Genomic DNA, 14,367 nt, shown 5'->3' with positions numbered 1-14,367 from the left:
TTTTTTTGTGTTATTTTACATTTGACATGTAAAATCATAGTCTGTTTTTATCATTTCATTGATATTTTCCTGTGTCTTAAAAATACAGAAAAAATCTTTAAAATAAACGGTAAAAATTCTGTTAAATTACAGATTTTTTTAACCGTGCAAACCAGTGTGGGATAAACACAATACACTAGACATACATATACGACCTTAGGGTCATCCCACTTTCACTACTGAGGAGGTGGAAACACAGAAGACATTCATGTATTGCTCCAGTAATCAGAAAAATGTTGCTTCTTATTCACATTATGGCTTAAATTTGCACTAATTTTTTGTGGCTTAAGTGGAATTGTAGTGCTTCCAGCTTGAGCAGTCCTTCACATTGTTGTTTATCCTCCACTGAATTGACCCCAGCAGGGGAAACAGGCTCACCTGACCCACTGTGACCCCAGAGCCTCCCAGATGGGGAGTGAGTGGGGACGTTTAGTGAGAGGGTGAAGCATTGAATAAGTCCCACAGTGTGTGGACAAGAGTTGCAGTGATGTGGGAAGGGGGGGGGCGGGTTAAAACCAGAGGTCTTAGTGTTCTCACTCAGCTGTGTGGCTCAAACTGTGAGGAAACCCTTTTCAAGTGAAATCTGAAAGTCCTTCAAAACGAGCCTGTGATTGCATTAAGTCTGCTTCACCTTCCATTTCCTCCTGTTTCTCTAATATGATGAATATGACTCTTTGATATGTTAGTAGCTCTGCTTTAAGTCCAGATAATCCTTGACCTCACAGGAACCAAAACATCAAATGAGCAGAACATATTAACCCTTTCATGCATGAATTATGAGAACCTTAATTAAGATTTTTTTCCTGAGTGTTTTTATTCCTCTTTAGGCATGAAAAAACAATGTGATTGATTTTTCTTTTCTTTTTTTTTTTTTTTTTATGAACCTATTTTTCATGGAGTTACAAAAATGTCCACTCAGCTGGACATCAGCTCAGAAACATGCATTTACTCACATACTGTGTGAAAACTATTAAATAAAACCATTTTTAACCTCCTTAGACCCATCAATGCATTTCTGTCCTCTATAGGGGACAAATGTTTGAGAGTTTTACTTAAAAAATGCTGTCCATTGTAAAGGACATCCCTATAAAAAACTAGAAGCACTCGGAGAGCGCAGACCTCCGCCAAGGCTGATCAGTGGCCCCCCCTGTGGGCCCCCCCACCCCCGATCACCACCAAAATTTAATCATTTCTTCCTTATCCCATTTCCAACAAACCCTGAAAATTTCATCCAAATCTGTCAATAACTTTTTGAGTTATGTTGCACACTAACGGACAGACAAACAAACAAACAAACAAACAAACAGACAAACAAACAAACCCTGGCAAAAACATAACCTCCTTGGCAGAGGTAATAAATAAATAATAAAAAAAAAAATTTCAGAAATGTCTCGGGGGGGAAAAAAAAAACAAAAACTGTTGTATTATGTAGTTTCCATCCATCCATCCATTATCCACCGCTTATCTGGGGCCGGGTCGCGGGGGTAACAGTCTAAGCAGGGATGCCCAGACTCTCTCTCCCCAGACACCTCCTCCAGCTCTTCCAGGGGGACCCCGAGGTGTTCCCGGGCCAGCCGAGAGACATAGTCTCTCCAACGTGTCCTGGGTCTTCCCCGAGGCCTCCACCCGGTGGGACATGCCTGGAACACCTCCCCAGGGAGGCGTCCAGGAGGCATCTGAAACAGATGCCCGAGCCACCTCAGCTGGCCCCTCTCGATGTGGAGGAGCAGCGGCTCTACTCCGAGCTCCTCCCTGGTGACTGAGCTCCTCCCCCTATCCTTAAGGGTGCGCCCAGCCACCCTACGGAGGAAACTCATTTCGACCGCTTGTATCCGGGATCTTGTCCTTTCGGTCCTGACCCAAAGCTCATGACCATAGGTGAGGGTAGGAACGTAGATTGACCGGTAAATTGAGAGCTTTGCCTCTCGGCTCAGCTCCTTCTTTACCACAACCGACCGGTACAGCGACCGCATCACTGCAGACGCTGCACTGATCCGTCTGTCAATCTCACGCTCCATTCTTCCCTCACTCGTGAACTAGACCCCAAGATACTTAAACTCCTCCACTTGGGGCAAAGACTCTCCGTCGACCCGGAGAGGGCAAAGCACCTTTTTCTGGTCGAGAACCATGGCTTCGGTTTTGGAGGTGCTGATCCTCGTCCCATTCACTTCACACGGCTGCAAACCGCCCCAGGGCACGCTATGTTGTTTCCAATCAAGACAATTGTTTAATGGAAAAAAAGCTAAAAATTGCACTTTCCTGGGTCTCAGGAGGTCAATGCTGCTAATCTGATGTTTTCTCACATTTGAATATACTATAATACTAGTTATTACTCACTCAGATAATATGTAAAAAAAGAAAAAAAAAAATTTTGTTAAAAAAAAAACAACAACTGTTAATTACAGTCTAATTACAATTAACAATTGACTTAGATAAAAGAACAGGAAAGTTACAGTAATGGTCTGAATGTCAGTGTATAGGATGATGCATAAGCGTCCACTGTGGTGGTTGATATGGAACTAAAACAACAAAATCAAGAAAACAGCTGGAGAATAACTGTCCACTGGAGTGACCAGTATGCATGAAAGGGTTAAGATAGTGCAGACACCTGACAAAACGTACACCAGGAGATGAAGAATATGAAGGGTGAACAGAGTGAGACGGATCAAGAGGAAGATGATGACACTTTTTCTCCTTCTCCTCTGCCAAACGGAAAATCTCATCACCTTCATCTCCTCACACAGAGTCCTTCTCTTCTGCTGGTAATGTAAAAGCCAAATAATCCTGTCACCATTAATAAGACATAATGGGTAACCTGCTGACATGTAAAAAAAGAAAGAAAGAAAGAAAACCTCTGTGATTGGTATTTTAAATAAAAACAGACATCCACAGCTCCTTCGACCACCTGGAATGCTGTCAAAGGATATGAGGGAAAGTTAAGAACACAATTGGGAAAACAGACTTGCTTTGATCAGGTCTCATAGCAGCATTTTTTCTTGCCCTCATATAATGAGTTGGTTACACTTCACTGCCTATTAACTGTACACAAGACTCCTGCAATGGACCGAGGTTATTATCGTTAATGAAAAGTAACGAAATGACGAAAACTAGAACTGTAAAAATATTTTCATTAACTGATATAAATAAAAACTATAATTAAAAGAAAAAAATGATAACTAACTGAAACTGTATTGTGTGTTTACGAAACTAACTAAAATATATAAAAAATTATGGATAAAATTCCCTTAGTTTTTGTCTTTGTCAATGTCAGATTGATATGAAATCAATTTATTTCCCTCAAGCCATTTTAGCTGCTGGCAGTATACGACACGTGATGGTCCGTCACTTGTGGTTTCCAGTCGTTCTCTGGTCCCCACTCTACCTGGAAACATGGAGACTAAAGTTGGGAGAAAGCAGCAGAGTCCTGTCTGGGATTTATTTGAATACGACGGAGAAGAAGAGAAAATATATGAAATAAACTTAAACTAAACTAAAACTAAGCATTTAGAAAATAACAGAAACTAATAAAAACTAGCAAACCTGCTCTAAAAACCAATTCAAACTAACCGAATTAGAAAAAACAAAAGTCAAAACTAAATAAAAATAAACTATAATGAAAAATCCAAAACTATCAGAACCTTGCAATGGACCTTCACTGGATGACTCTAGAACCAGCTCTCTTACAAACCAACAGTTACTCACAGATGGATATTTGAACTGTTTCTCTTATGTGTGACTACATCATATTAACCCTTTCATACATAGTGGTCACTCCAGTGGACAGTTATTCTACAGCTGTTCTCTTGTATATTCATGGGTTTTGTTGTTTTAGTTCCAAATCAGTCAACACAGTGAACACTTCTGCACCATCCCATAATACACTGGCATTCAGGCAATTACTATAACTTTGCTGTTCTTGATAAACCTGATCTGCACTGACATGTTTGTGTCTAAATCAGTTGCTAGTTGTTATTATTAGACTGTAATTAATAGTTTTCTTAAACAAAAATGTTTTTTTTTTTTTACATATTATCTCCATGAAGTGACTAATAACTAGTATTACAGTGTGATACAATGAGAGAAAACACCAGATTAACTGCATTAAAAACTGTTTTTATTTCATAGTTTTCACACAGTTTATCACTTTCTGTTATTGTGTTTTAAATACACATTTCTTTGCTTCAAAACTTAGCTGAGTGGACATGTTTGTAACTCCATAAATAATAGGTTCATTGGAAAAAAAAACAAAAAAAAAAAGATCACATTGTTTTTTTCATGTCTAAAGAGGAATAAAAAATCTTGACTAAGGTTCTCATAATTCATGCATCAAAGGCTTAAAGCTATACCTACCGATGTGGCATTTCTCACAACACTTAGTAAAAGTTTGAACATGAACAACCCGCCTCCCTCCAAAGCCCCGCCCCCTTCCCGCTGCCTGAGCTCTGAGGCTCCTCCTCCTCTCTCCTCCTCTCATCTGATGCGCGATGGAAACGGAGGTGGAAGCAGAGGTGGAGGTCTGGTCCGTTTTGGTGTGTCCGCGGACCCCTCCCTCAGTAATCAGATGCATCATCCACCTGCCGCGGGCCTGCGGCTCCTGTTCCATCAGTAGACCTGGTCTGTGCAGTACTGGGTCAGGGTCTTCACTGCAGTGCCCAGGGGATGGGCGCGCGCACTGTGAACGCGCGGCCTCCGCGAGTTTTCCGTGGACATTTGAAGTTTCATAGTCCATATAATTATCATCCTACATCATCTTACACGTGTGACACCATGTACATGTACCTGTATGAGTCCCACCGTCATAAAAGCTGAGCTTTATGCAGACCTGTTCAGTCCAGTACAGCTGACTTCCGGACTTTTATCTCCATCCTTCATTCATCAGACTCCCGTTTGTGCCCCTCAGTTGTCGTTTCTGTTCATAAATCAGTTTTTTCCCTTCCACATGTGCATGTCAGTTCTATCCAAACACATCCTAGACAGTAGACTGTGGTCAGTGACAGGAGAAGCAGCGCCAGTGAAGCGTCAGATTCAGAGGGACACATATCGGATGTGAGACGGCGATAATGGATCGGATGCTGGACGGCTGTAGTGGATGACTGACAGGAGGTTCAGTCAGGTTCGGCCAATTATTTTATTCGGACCGACTAAAATGATTGGTCAGACTTTTATTAGAAATATATGAGAATTAAACATTTTTGAGTTTCAATACCTGGTGGATTTCTTTTACATTTTAGTTTGACACACACTTATTAGGAGCATTTTAAGATGACAAAAGAAAAGTGTAAAAATGCCACATCATACAGTATAGCTTTAATTCACTTTTACTCCAGTTCTGAGCTTAGATACAAATTTGAGATAATTTTCGTTTGAGTATTTTTCATTTCCTGCAGCTTTTCCTGAACCTCATTTTAGTTTTTACTTCAGTGTGAATATGTTGACGGTGGATATTTCTGATAAACTGAAGGATGAAGTTCAAAACACTTCTACTCTCATAACTAGTATTAGAGTATGTTAAAATGTGAGAAAACATCAGATTAGCTGCATTAAAACTGTTTTTATTTCATAGTTTTCACACAGTTTATCACTTTCTGTTATTGTGTTTTAAACACACGTTTCTGTGCTTCAAAAATTAGCTGAGTGGACATTTTTGTAAGTTCATAAAAAGTAGGTTCATTAAAAAAAAAAAAAAAAAATCAATCTCATTGTTTTTTTTTATGCCTAAAGAGGAATAAAAACACTTGACTAAGGTTCTCATAATTCATGCATCAAAGGGTTAATGTTATGTTTAACCAGCCCTGGGCCCTGTGAATTTCATAACAGACAGCTCAACTATGCTACAAAACAATCACGGTTTATGTTTTCAGTGCATCAGAGGTCAAAAAGACAGTTTATTTATTATTTAAAGCCTAATTCTGTGGCTTTGGATGCACATTGGTCAGAATCTGTTGTCTGTTTACCAGTTCTTTTTCACTAACACACTACTCACCTGTAATGAAATGGTTAAGTCCTCCAATATTTCAGTTGTCCTAAAATTGTGTTATGTTCCATATGGTTAAATGTTGTAAAGATTTTAAAAATTAGTATTTATAGCTATAGCAGCGACCAAACATCAAATTGAGTGGCAGACCGTGCATTTGGTACCTGGCAACGTTCTAATAGTTTTGGATTTTTCATTATAGTTTAGTTTTATTTAGTCTGGACTTTTTTTTTCTCTAATTCAGTTAGTTTTAATTCGTTTTTAGAGCAGGTTTACTAGTTTTTATTAGTTTACATTTTTTTCTAAATGCTTAGTTTTAGTTTAGCTTTAGTATTAATTTTAGTTTTTTCATCTCTTTTCTCTTCTTCTCTGTTGTCGTATTCAAATAAATCCCAGACAGGACTCTGCTGCTTTCTCCCAACTTTAGTCTCAATGTTTCCAGGTAGAGTGGGGACCAGAAGACGACTGGAAACCACAAGTGAACACAAGTGACGGACCGTCAAGTGTCGTATGGTGACAGCAGAGAAAATTGCTAAAGCGAAATAAATCAATTTCGTATCAATCTGACGTTGACAAAGACGAAAACTAAGGGAATTTTATCCACAATTTTTATCCGTTTTAGTTAGTTTCAGTTAGTTATAATTTTTTTTCTTTTAATTATAGTTTTTATTTATTTCAGTTAATGAAAATGTTTTTACAATTCTAGTTCTCGTCATTTCGTTAGTTTTCGTTAACGATAATAACCTTGGTACCTGGGCCTTCAGTGGGGGCTTACTCGACTTAATCCACCTCTTAATGCTACCACTATGACATCACAATTTTAGAAACCTAAAAGAAACCCAGTTCAGACAACTCCAAACCTCTACACTAGCGCAGCTGTGCCATATACATCATCTGGTGGAGTTCAGATTCAATATGTATCAAATAACATGATAAAAACATACCAAATTTAAATAAAAAACATTGTAGCCCACTCACCAGAGATGCTCATTATTCATATACAAAATCCATACTACTTTCTTTGTGCAGGAAAACTACGCTGACTGTCATAGAGGTGATCTGTGCATAGGGATGGGAATCGATAAGAATTTAACGATTCCGATTCCATTATCGATTTTGCTTATCGATCCAATTCCTTATCGATTCTCTTATTGATTCTCGTTGGGTGAGGGAATAAAAGAGTACAAACGGGTGTCTTTGCATTAACTGTCTTTTATATTTCCATCTCTGCACAGAAAATATACCATATACAGTATGTACAAATAATAATAATAGATGATGCCGGGCCCGGTTCGGGGGTGAGTTGTGTGCAGTGAAAGTGAAAGTTAAGACTCTTTACTAATTCCTCTATTGCCACATTTCCACTACGTGAAACTGGTTCGACTCTGCTCGTCTCCTGTTGTTGTGCACCTCATTTCCTTTCCCCTACCTTCAGAAACTTGTATTTGAGGGGGTACGATGTTTGTTACCCGTACTGGAACCAGAACTGGGCCTGGCGTTCACTCTGTCGCTAGATTCATGAGCGTCACTAAGTAATGAATCAAATATGTGACATTCCTTTAAATGAATCACATGTGGACAAATATTTGAGCAGATTGGAGGGATTCCACCCTTTAGAAGAAATGGAAGCTTTGACAGTGTTCAACTGGACCTGGTGTGGTCTGTTTGGACCTGGTGTCATTTGTATAGACCTGGTGTTGTCTTTTTAGACCGGTTCTGCCTCTACACCATGTTGGCTTCGTTCTAACCAAAACAATGCAGCATACGCGTGACGTCATCGCGCATGCGCAATGAAGGCGGAATCGATAAGCAGAATCGTTAAGCAGGCAGGAAAACGATTCCATGGAATCGAGCTACTGGGATCCGGTTCTCAAAAAGAACTGGTTCTCGATTCCCATCCCTATCTGTGCATTTCAGTTTCATCAGTAGGTCCTTTTTAATGGCCATGGAGGCCAAGGATGTGAGGCTCGTCTGTCCGGTCAAAAGTTTGTATTCTCTTGAGGGCAAAAAATGTCCACTCAACCAGCTAGCTAGCATCAAGGTTGGCTGACCTCTCCTCACGATGTCCATCTTTTCTGGAAAAGTCCACCTTAAAAATTGATTTTTAAGTATGTCCGAAACCAAATCACTTTCCTCTCCTCTGTCAGCCATTGTGGGCATAAAAACTTCTACTTCATATGTATTAATAGTTCAATTCAATTCAATTAAATGAGCTTTTTTGGCATGAATCAAAAAAAAAAAATATTGCCAAAGCTATATCAAATATTAGTTTTGCTCTTACCATCCAGTCACAGGAAGGACAAATACTGACCACATGGGGACCAGCTAGCTGGCCCTATGAGGTGAAACAGAATCTTATTGGTTAAAGAAACTGTCATACAGGCACTGTAATAAAACAATATTGAAATAAAATCTAAATGTTCTGTATTGATCACTGGACCTATAATTATGTAGAAGGGCTGCAAATGAACGTCTTTTGTCAGTGGTTGATCAGACTGTCTTTGTTTTTCTCTAGGATTCCATGACTGTTTCAATATCGACACAAAAAGGCACAGGATCATCAAGGGTCCGAAACAAGCCCAGTTTGGATACACTGTTCAGCAACATGTGGCAGCTGGGGGGGAAAAATGGTAAGGGATCAATGTTTTGCTTGTAATAAATTTATCATTTTAATTTCAGGCTGGACAATCTGTCAAAACCTTTCTCACTTAATATTTGTTTTAAATGGCTTGTTAATCACTGTAATTACAGTTTTTTTTTTACCCTCGGCTATACTGGCCGCAGGGTATTGTCATCAGTTGGTCAGCCGGCCGGCCAGCTGTCTGTCTAATTTTATTATTATTATTATTATTATTATTATTATTATTATTATTATTATTATTAATAATAATAATACATTTTATTTGGTGGCACCTTTCAAGTCACCCAAGGTCTGTCTGTCTGTTTATGTATGTGCAAAAACTTTGGCATGCACCAGTGGTTTTCAACCACGGGGGCACCAGATAGTCAAAAACAATGGTAAGGTGAGGGGAGCTCACTTTCACTCTCTCACAGTTTTATTGAAATGTCCTCCACATACAGGTCGAGGGCTGGGTAAAAAAAAATTGTTCTTAGATCGATTTTATTTTAATTATGTGTAATCGAGTAATAGTGGATGAGATTCATTTTTCAGAGCAGGACCAAACCTGTACCAGTACCAGTACCAAACCTGGGTACCGTCGACGCGGAGGTGCAGGCAGCTCCATCTCGCGAGCCCCTGGGGGATCTCACTTGCAACAGTTCTCGCCGGGGGGGTCGGGGGGTGGGGGGGGGTGCAGAGGAAGGGTGGGGAAAACACCTCCCATCTTGAAACTTGAAGCGGCAGTACGGAGGACCTGGACGCCCAGACAATCTGGTCAGTGGAGGCTGTCTGAGGCAGGTCACCAAAGCCAGTCGTTCTAGGAATATTAACTTGGATGCTGGCACGGATCGCTATCACCCCACTCCGACAATTATGAATCACTATCCTCCCTGCTCTGATCCACAATCAGCCCCCCCCCCCCCCCCCCCCCCCCCCCTCCAGCTGCGACAGATTGTATCCAGTGACTATCTTGTACCGGGGCCCCAAATTGATTAGGTTTCAGGCGGGCCAAAATTGGTAGTAGTGCCCCAGGAATATAGTAATGCGCCTTAACGCCAGAAGCCGTCAGCCATAAAACAGAACAAAGATGGCAAAAAGGTCAATTCTGAGCCACTGTAGAAACATGGCAATGTTTCTGACCTGTTTGTTGTTTAAGAGCAGATTCAGCTATTTACTGCTGAAATGTCATATTTATTTCCTTTCTAATGTCAATATTGATACCAGGATTCTGTTGGGTTTCTGTAAATTGGCTTAGAGTCTGGTTTTGACCAACTCTATATGTAAAGTGTCAAGAGATAACTTTTTTTTTGTTCTGGCGCTATATAAATAAAATTTGATTGATTGAGTGATTTAATTGGTTTTCCCCTGTAAATCGCTTTGGAAAAAAGCATCTGCCAAATGCATAAACATAAACATAAACAGTATTGATGTGTTGCATGGCTGCAGTAAACAATTGTACTGTGGTATCCCTAAATGAATCTGAATCAATCAATGAATATTGAAATATCAATATCGGACCAAATTGAATTGTGATTAATCGATTCAGAACCTTATGAATTGAAGTGGAATCAATTAAGGAAATTGGCCGTGATACCCAGCCCTATACAGGTCTGTTGAATTACTTGTAGAATTATGTACTGAGGTCCAGATTGAGGTCTGGAGGTGGGGCATGTCCAGCAAAGTGTCTGTCCTTCCATCTGTCTGTATGTGCAAAAATGTTGGCGTGGACTGATGGCCGAGGATTTTCAAGTGCTCGCACTTGATGTTTACAGACAGCACTGCATTAACCTGAGGGTTTGTAGCAATAATGTTGCTAACACAGGTTACTAGGCTAGTGAGTTTATTAATAATAATAATAATAATAATAATAATAATACATCACACTTATACAGCGCTTTTTTGGACACTCAAAGATGGTTCACAAACAATCGAACAAAAAGAACAGAGAGAAAAGACAGAGGCTCAAGAAAATGCAGTTTGAACAGGTGAGTTTTCAGTAGTGATTTGAAGTTTTGTATTGATTCTGAGTTCCTGATGTTTTGTGGGAGTGAGTTCCATAGGGTGGGGGTGGCTGCAGCGAAGGCTCAGTCCCCCAAGGTCCAGTGCTTTGTCCTAGTGGTGGGAGTGAGGAGGTTAGTGTTGGCTGATCTGAGGCGACGGGTGGGGGGGGCGGTGCTGCTGAAGGAGATCAGTGAGATAGGGAGGGGGAGTTTATTTCTAAAGTGTTGGAAATAAATAAATGTTGAAGCGTTTGTCTAATGCAGTGAACCTTTTTTGAAGAAACACCCCCTTATGTCATCATGAACGCCCTGGCACCCCCCCCCCCAAAAAAAAAGTGTAGCGGGGGTGGGGGGTGGACATTATTATGCAGGTAGTGCCCCCCTCACCTCATCATTATCCTCCTTGTTGCCCCCCAACATCTTTCCCCTCCTCCAAAACAAACTGTCAACCAGGGTGGAGGGGGGGGTTGCGTGTGGTTTGCCTGTCACCCTTTTTCCAGCTCCTGAATCTCAGCCTGTACGCCTCAGGGACTAAGTTGTAAGCTTTAAGTACTGCAGCCTTTACCGTAGCATAATCCATACTGTCAGCAGGACTAAGGGCAGAATATGCTTCCTGAGCCTTGCCTGTGAAAACACACTGCAGCTTTAAGGTCCGATCAGCATCAGGCCCACCTCTGGTATCTGCAACCCGAACAAACAATGCAAAGAAAGTATCTGGATCCCTCTCATTAAACTTAGGCAACAAACACAAATTACCAGCAACATCAAAACCTGCTCCACCTATAGGAGCTTGTCGTGATGACCCAGAGCCAAGGAGAAACTCAGTAGCTTTCCCCTCTCTTACCAACTCCAGCTTTAACTGTTCCAGCTTTAACCTTTCCCTTTCCAAAGCTACTTTTACTTCTGCCTCCCTGGTTTTCTGTGCCTGCTCTGCTTTTATTCTTTCCTGCTCAAGCTGAAACGGAAATCTCTCCCTCTCCATATTAGCTTTTTCTCTTTCCAGCTGCATATACTGATCAAACGACAGATTCTCAATAAACCCTGGAACCTTTACATCAGGAACTTTACTCTGCTGAAGCTCCAAAATACCACCTAACACTGCCAGGCCCTCTACAACAGTGGTCCCTAACCCCCGATCCCCAGACCAGTACCGGTCAGTGGATCATTTGGTACCGGGCCGCAAAGAAAAAAAAACAAATGTGGTTGATATTAAAGCTGTTTTTTTACATTAGTCTTGCAGAGATTTTATTTTGAAAAGCAACCATTTCCACCCTCGCCTCATAACCGCTAGACTCTGGTGCCATTTCATGAATCAGCAGAAACACAAGCTAAAGAAATGAGCCAAAAACAAAATTCACTGGAGAACTTTTTCGGGAAGACATGAGGAAACGATGGGTCTGCAGAAGGGTCACAGACTGCCTGCAAACAGAAAGATGCATTTAGAAGGAAATATGAGGATTCCTGCCTCAATTATGGGTTCATCCAACAGGTGACACACAAGTGCCTCCAAACTGCTGCGACACATCCATCCATGTTTGAGACAACTTCAAACCTCTGTGCATTCTGCATTCAAGTCAAAGCGGAATATGCAAATATCACCGCAAAAGCCCTGAAAGTCCTTCTTTTTTCAACCTCATATGTTTGTGTGTCTGGGTTTTCTGCGATGATGAATTACCAAGTAGTAAACTGGATCTACAGAACACACCTGGACTGTGTGTCTCCCATCAGCCCCAGATGGGACCGTCTAGTTTCAGGGAAACCAGTCCAGGGTTCCACTGGTTCTGCATTAGGGTGAGTTGATATTCTACTGTAGAATCAGTGGAATTGCCTGATATACAGTGTAAGTGTTTCAGATCACATGCTCTGAACTGACAAAGGGTTTTGTTATTGGAACCCCCACACCTCTTACTGGTCCGCGGAAAATTTTCATGCATGAAACCGGTCCATAGTACAAAAAAGGTTAGGGACCACTGATCTACAATAACTCTCAGCTCAGTCTTTTTAGGAACCTGCTCAGGCTTCTTCCATCCCAAATGCACAGCTAAATCTACCAGATCTGCCTTTGTAAACTGAGATAATGTGCTATGAGAAGCTTGTTGCAAAAACTCTGCAACCAAAGGATTCCTGTGTTCAGTCAACATAGTGTGCACCAAAAACCCACAATAACACAGAAAACAACTTTATTTGCACTTGGGCCCACGTTGCCCTTGACAGAAAACTTCCCCCTAACTGCCTAACAAAAAACTTACCTAAAGCTCAACCCTAGTCTTCGTGTGGTACTTGTGATGGGTATTTACGCACTGCACTGACTGTAATATCGACAATTATATACAATCAATGATTTAGCCCATCAGCCCGGAAAGCAACCATTAAATGGCGACCCCCCTGCAGCAGCGGATGTGTCCCCGAGACAACTGCTCTGCCCACTTTCCCACCGCCTAAGGCCGGGGTGTCAAACATACGGCCCAGGGGCCAAAACCAGTCCGCTAAAGGGTCCAATCTGGCCCCTATAGGAAGAATTTGTGAAATACAAAAATTACACTGAAGATATTAATGATCAAGGATGTTGAAATCATTTTAGGTCAATTCGATCTAAAGTGGATCAGACTAGTAAAATATTATCATAATAACCTAAAAATAATGAAAACTGCAAATTTTCCTCTTGTTTTAGTATAAAAAAAGTAAAATTAGAAAAAAAAGTTACATTTACAGACTATCCTTTTACAAAAAATATGAATAACCTGAACAAATATGAACAATCTGAAATGTCTTAAGAAAAGTAAGTGGAATTTTAACAATATTCTGCCTGGTACTAAATCTTTAAGTTGTGATGCACATGTATAAATGGTCAACTTAGGCGTAATATTGTTAACATTGCACTTTTTTCTTAAGAATTTTCAGGTTGTTCATATTTGTTCATGTTATGTTAAAGTACGGTTTGTAGGTGTAAACATTGTCATAATGAATTTTACTTTTTTCACTCAAAAACATTGAGAAAACTTTGGAGTTGACATTATTTATAAGTTCTTATCCTATTATTTATATAATTTTACTGGTCCGGCCTACTTTAGATCATATTAAGCTAAATGTGGCCCCTGAACTGAAATGAGTTTGACACCCCTGGCCTAAGGTGAAACCAATGGACACAATCCCTAGTAGATCGTGCCCAACAGCCTAACGGGGAGTTCTGTCCATAGTGCAAATAAACCAAGACCACTTACCATTATCTCATTTACAACAGACTTGCAAAAAAACCACAAGGTTGGTCTCCAAAACAATCAACAAACATCCATTTCACACTTACCAGAGACCAAAACAGCTCCAACAATGAAGCACAGCAAACAGTGTGCAGGCAGTCAGCTAAACGAAGCACTCAAACCACCTACCTAAACAATAACCAGCCATTTTTTTTTGTTTGGACGAGCCCTCATTTGTTATGGCCAGCTCGTTTAGGCCACAACAGCACATAGGAAAGACCACACGGTTGTCTTGCTTTCAAAGAATGAATATTCTTTATTTTAGAAAGACAAGGGGCCAAACCATGGCTGACAGCTGTGGAGCGTTGCAGCCCAGGGAGAGAGAGAGAGCAAGCAGAGGAAGCCTGACTTATTCAGAACTTGTAGCTGACATGACTGGTCATGTGATTGTTGTTTACACCACCATATTGGTAGGCACACTATCTGGATCCAGAAAGTCAGAACTGTTGCTTTATATCGTGTTTTTCTTTGGATTCG

At 40.6% G+C, this 14,367-nt stretch overlaps 1 protein-coding gene across 1 annotated transcript in view; it reads left to right on the top strand.

Moving 5' to 3' along the window:
• itga11a (integrin, alpha 11a) overlaps positions 1-14,367 on the top strand; it is a 166,976-nt gene that overhangs the window by 24,423 nt on the left and 128,186 nt on the right. Inside the window, exon 2 of the mRNA XM_030128769.1 lies at positions 8,529-8,643. Coding sequence (XP_029984629.1) covers positions 8,529-8,643 — 115 coding nt within the window. The remainder of the gene's footprint in view (positions 1-8,528; positions 8,644-14,367) is intronic.

The sequence above is a fragment of the Sphaeramia orbicularis genome, chromosome 3 (genome assembly GCF_902148855.1).
Source record: "Sphaeramia orbicularis chromosome 3, fSphaOr1.1, whole genome shotgun sequence".
In the NCBI taxonomy this organism is placed as follows: domain Eukaryota; kingdom Metazoa; phylum Chordata; class Actinopteri; order Kurtiformes; family Apogonidae; genus Sphaeramia; species Sphaeramia orbicularis.
This window is presented reverse-complemented; position numbering and strand designations above follow the sequence as displayed.